Source organism: Chenopodium quinoa, unplaced genomic scaffold (genome assembly GCF_001683475.1).
Source record: "Chenopodium quinoa cultivar QQ74 unplaced genomic scaffold, ASM168347v1, whole genome shotgun sequence".
NCBI lineage: Eukaryota > Viridiplantae > Streptophyta > Magnoliopsida > Caryophyllales > Amaranthaceae > Chenopodium > Chenopodium quinoa.
Genome location: NW_018744991.1, coordinates 2345821 through 2353958, shown reverse-complemented (window position 1 = coordinate 2353958; position 8138 = coordinate 2345821). Strand labels below are relative to the sequence as shown.

The following is an 8138-nucleotide window of genomic DNA, read 5'->3' as shown; positions in this document are numbered from 1 at the left end:
AGTTGCACCCCACACAAAAAAAATCATCTAAGTAATTCAAATCAAGCTCAAATATTTTCCGGTCATGATCAAGTCAACATTAGTCAAGTATCGCCAAAAGTAGTGTCGATAATCTCGCATCACCACCTATTCGTTAGATACCCTATAACATAACCTATTGTCTTGGGTGCGTACAATGTTATTATTGGTACCGAAGGCTGGAGATTTCACCGGAAAAGTAAAATATTGCTTTATATACATATTTTACTTTTTCGATGGAATGTCCGACCTCCGATATCACTAATATTATTGTACGCACCCAAAACAATAGGTGGTGCTATAGGGTATTCAACGAATAGGTTGTGCTATTTTATACACCTCGTTAATAGATGGTGTCATTTAATTTTGGCCAATTTTTCCTTATTTGTATTATGTAAATTATGGTATATGTAAATATGCTGATTAGTGTTTACAAAAGTCATATATACAAATAAAAAAGGTGGTTGAGACTTTGGTTCATACAATGAAGTGATGATCCTTTTAGTACTAATAATATCGAATATTGACCATCATAAAACATGCTTCATCTGTCTCTTATGATTACACTTTGTTTTTAATGGTCTCCTCGCATGCCTTATACCATTAATATATCTAATTATATTTGAGATTCTTTTGTTCTTTTCTTAAATTAATTATATATAAATATATCTTGAGATAGCTATAAAAATCTTCGAAGTATATGATACTAGATGGAAGCCCGTGCGATGTACAGTTTTTTCATGTAAGATTTTTAATTATAATGATTTATTGTATTTAATAATTTTAGACAAAATTACAAAAGTTTAATATTTTTTTATATAATTTATAATGAATTTATTAAATATATTTAAATTGTAAATAGATATTTTTTCCATTATATAAAATCTTTAATGTGAAATGATAAATTTTTAATAATTTAAATCCTAAATCATTATTCATTGTTTTACCATATCTTTTATTTCGATAGAATCACCAACCTCGTCCACAACCAACCTACTACATCAATGGATAAATTGAACCGTGAAATGTTAGCCAAACTGAAATTGATATAAATTAAATCTTTACATTTATATAAAATAAATCAATATATTTACCAATAAATGAAAAATGGTTGTGATATAAAATCAAATCTATAATTGGAATTTTTTCATCATCTCCAAAAATAACCAAATTAAAGACATCCATATATTAAGTATACAACATCTAATCGTATGTCATTACATAAACAAATAATCGTTAAGTATCCTAAATAAATACAATGTAACTAATAATTACAAATATAAATTTAAACATAAGATTTTAAAAATTACCCGGACATTGATGACCTAAAACTAACACAAAATTACTAACACAAAATTCTCTTGATGGGGTTTTGTATTGATATGAAAATTTATTTGTGTCGTGTGATGTGTTAGATCAGCATGTAAAAAAATATTTAGTAAATAAAACATAAACATATAATCGTTGAGTATCCCAAATTACATCGATGACCGAAAATTAACACAAAATTACTAACACAAAATTCGCTTGATAGGGGGTTTTTTATTGATACGAAATTTTGTTTGCGTCGTATGATTTGTCATTTTATAATGGTAGGTATCACAAATTTTAATTTAATTATAATTAAAGAACAATTTGTATTTCTTATCATAAATACTATCAAAATTTATTTTATAATGATAGGTATCAAACTTTATTATAAGTGTTTATTATTTAAATATTTTTTAGTATATTAATAAATTGAGTTTTTCCTATATTTTTACTTTATTTTTTACTTTAAAATAATTTAATTCGTGGATTATAATTTACGTGGCATTAAAATTTTAGATATATCAAATCTAATTCGTTACTTTTATCTAGGTGGCGAAATAATTTTTTAATTCAAAAATAAAATACAAATCTTTCTTCTTATTGGTCGAAATAAGTATATTTCTTACGTGGTGCTCCGAATGCTCTCAAAAAATGTATACTTTATTTATATAATATTATATTAATTTGATATACTCCTTATGATGTTAATTTGAACTTATGGTTAAAGTTAAAATGTAATTACTTATAAATTATTTATTTATTTATTTGACAACATAAATTGTGTTTAATTTCTTTTTGTAAAAAAATTATCTAGTCAATGAGTAATTTAGAACTACAAAACAATATTAATACAATTCAAATTTAGTACTCCGTGTATATTGAGTACCAAACTCATATCTATTATACGCTCTATAAATTATGGCATGCATAATAAATATGGTAATTAGTGGGGCCGGTTTGCCCAAATTAACCTACCCGATTTCGAAGAATTCGAACCAATCCAAATTGTGAGTGGATCATGAGCCAAAATTGTGCAAATTGATACTCGTATGTCTGATCAATCTGTCATAGCCTAATTATTTGATCATAAGTAAGTAATTACCTTGATGAAAAAAAAAACACACACACACTCACAGAAGAAAAAAAAAAAAAAACCTTGTTAAGACTTGGGATCATTCCTATATTGTTGCTTCATGCGTTGGTCATGCAGGGTTCTCCACCCATCACGCCTTGTGAATCGACCCTGACCGAATAACCAATCTAGAGGACCAACCATCCTACTTGCTTTAATTTACAAGTTGGACTTGGTCCCCATCTACCAACTTAAGCTAGATCAGGTTGTCAGCTTGTGAAACGACCTTGTCCATTTACCTCTATCCAGTGTCCACACAACAAAGATGAAATAATTAGTTTTATATATTCTTATTCTAAATTGACCACTAATATTATTATAAATCAATAATATGATGATTGCATATTAGTAAGTGACAATATAATAATTTCAAGTAATATAGTTTGATCCAAATTAAAATCACAACCTCTAATTTTAGCATCTTTTTCTTGCCTTTATTGTGACATGATTATTAATTTGGAAATTAGTATGATTTATATATATATATATATATATATATATATATATATATATATATATATATATATATATATATATATATATATATATATACATTACTTATCTTCTTAATCATGTCCCTTTCTTCATATGTTATTCAATTCATAGTAAACAAACTATTTCGATAGATTCCTATATTATCTTTTGTTGTGTTCTAAGCTAATTAAAATACTTAAAATTGACAAAAAAGGAATAACTCTCCACAATACTACACTTGATTAATTAGGGGAAAAAAACACTTGTACATGAAACGACCTTAGGATTGATGAAGCATATTGATAATGCATGGAAATTAATCACGTACAAAAACATAAGAATTTCACACAATATTAATAAAATATATAAAAAAAAAAAAAGAAAAAAAAAACATGAATAATCTTAACTGGAAATTATTTAGGGTAGGACAAAGATCACACAGAGGAATGGGGTTTGACAGAAGATAGAGAGCATTCAAAAGAATGATTAATCACTATTAGAGAAAAAACCAATGATTATGCCATTGATTGTAGGCCTAATCTATGGTTTAATCTATAATAATCACAATCACCCCCTTGATGATCCGCCGCTGCGCGTCAGGCCGGTTTCTCGATCGATCTCTCTTGCCCTCTTTAGCCTTAGACTGCAGAGGGTTCTCCTGAAACATCGTAGGAGTTCTTCCGTCTCCTTTCATTGTGTCCGGCTAGTCTCATCCGGCAACTCCTTTTCGTGTCGTCGAACTCTGATAGGTCATGGAACCTAGCTAACACCAATACACTAATTAGAATATGTCAAGTTATAGGCATTCTATTGTTAAGAATGCTAGTGAAGAATTGAAATTAATGATAGCGTACATGTAAATAATTTAACAAGCTATTGCTTAGAATGAACTTGATAATCATACATGCAGTAATTGTCATCTCCAAACCTTACTAATGCATTGAAGTAGGTTATTTCATATATGTACAAAGGATTCCTATGTCATGAATTATACTCCCTTTGGCCCTTAATTAGATCCCTATTTCTCTCGATTTATGTAAGGAATAAATGCTAGAAATAGGAATCTAATAAAAGGACGGAGGGAGTACTAATTAATTTAAACTCCCAAATCCCAAGTAGATAAAAAAGGTATCAATTGTTGTTGTGAATTTGAAATTTGAAAGTTAAAATTAATCTAATACAGGGTATAGAGCACAACCATTCTCGACAAAATGAAAAGACATCCTTGTTACAGAGATGAATGACTAAGCCTCGCTCTGAGAGTGAATCACCTTTGAAGAGTCAATGTCAATAATTATAAATTTATTGGAATTGATGTTGAGAGGAGGCCGATGATCAGATTTTGATGAAATGTTGTATGAAGTGTCAAAAAAAAAAAAAAGAAAAGAAATGGCATTATATTATGCTTTTAAGGAAATGATACTAGCTAGAAAGACTTATACTTAGTATAATTCAGCTGTGTTTGTGATGTACGTGGTATACATACTAAAAAAAACCTAGTACCTAGCTAGATGATGTCGCAACAATTAATCAAGGAGTTAAAGATCAAAAGGATCGACTCCTTGATGGTTGTTGCTAGTCGCCTAGGAGCACATATCCGTAGGTGTACCTAAGAATTTGCTCACACGCACAGATATAGTGTAGAAGTATTTCTGGGTGTGAAGGAGGAGGAATGTTGTTACGCACTTGCTGCATTGTTGACAAAATCGTTGATGACTCGTTTTCACGATGACCACCGGAGCCTTGGCGTGGAACTCACATACCTTGTGACGGCGATGATAACGCTTCGCCTCGGTCAAGTCTGCCGTGCAATTGTCTGCTTGGCAATAGACAATATTGATCCCCCTTAGATCATCATCGTTACTATATCCTTCCATATTTTTTCCTTACAAAAATGCAAAACAAGCAAGAGTGAAGAGAGTTGTAGTGATAACGGTAGCTATAAATATAATGTTGAGTAGGAAAAAGATCAAGGTAGCTTTGATTTAAGGCTTTTCATTATATATAAAGGCAACATACTTAGCTATCTAACTTAAGAAAAAGGAATAAAAATGAGATTATATGGTGAAACAAGGACAACAATGTCCGAGGACCACATTCTCCATTATTTTTGCACCTTTCGTTATTAGTTGTTTAATGTTATAGATTAGCTGGAAATCTCTTTTATTTAATTTGAGTGCAAGTTGTTGGTATAGAAAAAAAATACTAGGTCAATAACAGTGACTCGACACTATTCAAAAATGCTTATTAACTCAAACAAAGATAACATAAAACAACACGGTTCATGTATTTCTTATTATTTTTAATATGTCGAGACTTTTTTACTTTATTCTCAATCATTTTGTTTGGAGAATAAGGCTTATTGATCCTGAGATAGTTACATATATAATGTATTTATTTTATTAAAAAAAAATTGTCTCTCATGTTAGTTCACTATTTATTAGCCCCACCCTCACATCTATCAATTATCGATCATGATAATTATTCGCAATCTCTTAAATGAAATATATTAAAAATTTTATCACAAATCAATTTAAAATAAGTACTAAGTAACTTTTATGAAGCAATTCAAATAAAAAAAATTATTTATATATCATTACTATTTTGACATTGTACAAAAAATGAATTTTGTTATTGCTAACATACATATCTAAAAATGATTCACTATCATTATATATTAATTGTCGGTATTACCTAGTCATTAATTTTTTTTTTCTAGTCATTATTGGTAAAAATGGTAGGTAGGTAATAGTGCAACAATTTCTACTATACAATTGTGACAGGTGATGTACCACTAAAATTTAACCAAATTTATCTCCGTATATATGAGCTTGACCCTTTTTAGTAAAAAACGTTCTTTTCTCACATTCACTTTCGCATTTAATTGGCTTAGCCAAGATTTTTCTTATCACTCTCTCCACACTCACTTTGGATATGTCTAAATTGAATATATTTATCTAGTGTCACATAAGATTTCTAGCATAATAATTAATATACAAGGACTAAAATTCATTTAATTTACTTGATTTAACATTTGTATTGACGGATTATGATTTAGCACATTATTTAAGCATGGACAATCTTGTCAAAACTGTCACAGGCTAGGGAAGAGACAACTTGCTCAAGGCATGTCATTTTAGTCATTGTTTAATTTATAAACGAGTACTTTCACTCTGTCTCTTTAAGATTATTTCAAATGATCGAGTTGTTTCACTATATTGAGTATATATTTAGCTAGATTTGGTTTAAGGGAATGTATTCAGTGGTTTTACGATTTGTTCTTTTTTTAGCCTTTATATCTTTCTCTTTTCTTCAACAAGGGTATAGGATAAAATCAATGAGAGAAAAATGAGACAAACCTAGTGCGATAGAGGGAGTACTATGGCATTTTAGATGAGCAAGATTGATCTTTGATCTTTTAGTGGTGTCACATAAGAAAAAGAAAATATGCAGAAATAATCAAATAAAGAGTAAGGCATCAAATTTGACTTAGGTTTTCAATTTTAAGAGGTCTATGGACAATGCCTTATTTACCGTCTGGATTAGCTTTATCGTACATATACTTCCTATGTTTTACTATAAATGACCTATTTCATGTAGACTCTTACTTGTTAATGCATTTCTTTCACCATTATTGTATTATTTATTAACTCAAAAGTGAAAATTATAAAAAGTTTTAGAAAAATAAATGTCGAGACAAATGTAACATATTCCCAAAATCGATTTTTTTTTCAGGCACTGACAAATCACTAAAGCTGCTCAAAATAGATTAAGTAAATAATGTGTAAAAATTCAAACAAATCATCAAATAGAAACCGCTAAAATTGAAGTATCTTGTTTCAAACAAATCATCAACCATGTTTCCTCGATGGTATCTTGTAACTGTAACTAATTGTGACTAATTTTACAAAACTACAAACTAAAACCGACATTTTTTTTTTGACACAAAACTAAAACCGATATTAGAGTAAGGTTCTTTGTATATATGTCCCTATATAGCTATATGTAAGTACAAGTAGAGGCCAAACAACTTTGTTCTTGATCGACTTGGTCCATTGGTTTTATGTACTGCAAATTGTAAACGAGTTAAATCCACCTAAAAAGTAAAGTTATATGCACAATTGATTCTCATGTTGGATCATGAAAGTCACAAAACATTAAGATCTTTATAAGTCCAATTAGACTTCTTAGTTCAACTGTGGACTCTTGGGTTTTTTTATGTAATAATACAAAATCTATGATGCATAGAGGTGTCAAAAACTGATCCAACCGATTTGATCCAATCTAATCGGAAAAAATCCGATTTAGAGTTTGACTCATATGGACACACATAATTCATAGCATTGATTTAACTTTGTAATAGACCCGACCAGACCTGACTTCACCGAACCCGACCCAGGTATCCAAATTGACATCTATAATGATGCACATTAGAACTCACCTTCTTGTAATCATCATTTACCCATAGAACCCAACAAATTTCTCCTTTCTAGTAATTAGCAATTGCAAACAAATGATTTTTCCTTTTAAGAATCTTTCAAAGTGGTTGTATGATGAGGAAACTAGCTGCAAAAATACCTCAATGTGCAGCACCACGCAACTCCGCAGCACCACCCAACACACAGCGCACCACAACAATTAATCCAACCGAGACACAGAAATTGGGGCAAAAAAAAAACCCCTAATTTTGACTAAACTGAATTTTGTGGAAAAGGAAAAAAAAAACAAAAAAAACAATTGAAGCCCTAATCTCACAAGACAATGCAGATATTGTGATACCATGTTAAACTCAAGAAAGATCGGAGAAAACGACTTAGCCATTTGTATTGATATTTTATCGGCATATATATACACAACACAAAAGAAGACCTAACTTGCCTAAAACTCCTGACAAGATAAACTTGACAAATATACAATATTAACATATATAAAACCAACCGACTTCTAATAATACCCATGATAGAATTCTTAATAAGTTTAAACTTGTTACTAGTCTACAAAATCGATTAGAGTATGAAAAATTGCAAAACAACTATTAGACACTATAACAATCAACTACTTTTGGCAAAGAGCAAAAAGATTGTTTAACATGAGTCTGAAAAAGAATTTAATTATATATTTCATCCAATTTGTTTTTTTTTTTTTAATTTATTTGTCCCATGCATTTGCAATATATATATATATATATATATATATATATATA

The 8138-nt window shown here is 29.5% G+C and overlaps 1 protein-coding gene across 2 annotated transcripts; it reads right to left on the bottom strand.

Annotated features, from left to right (window-relative positions):
• Positions 1-3152: 3152 nt before the first annotated feature.
• LOC110706936 (squamosa promoter-binding protein 1-like) lies at positions 3153-5042 on the bottom strand. Of its 2 annotated transcripts, none has more exons than XR_002508412.1 (2): positions 4545-4756; positions 3153-3694 (listed from the first exon to the last, which is right to left on the bottom strand). XR_002508412.1 is itself a non-coding variant. In XM_021884935.1 (2 exons), exons 1-2 carry the CDS (start codon positions 4810-4812, stop codon positions 3574-3576), a joined length of 393 nt encoding a protein of 130 aa, XP_021740627.1. In that variant the 5' UTR covers positions 4813-5042; the 3' UTR covers positions 3153-3573. The 2 variants fall into 2 exon arrangements, 1 of the variants encoding a protein (XP_021740627.1); XM_021884935.1 differs by having other exon boundaries at positions 3153-3698; positions 4545-5042.
• Between the last annotated feature and the right edge of the window lie 3096 nt (positions 5043-8138).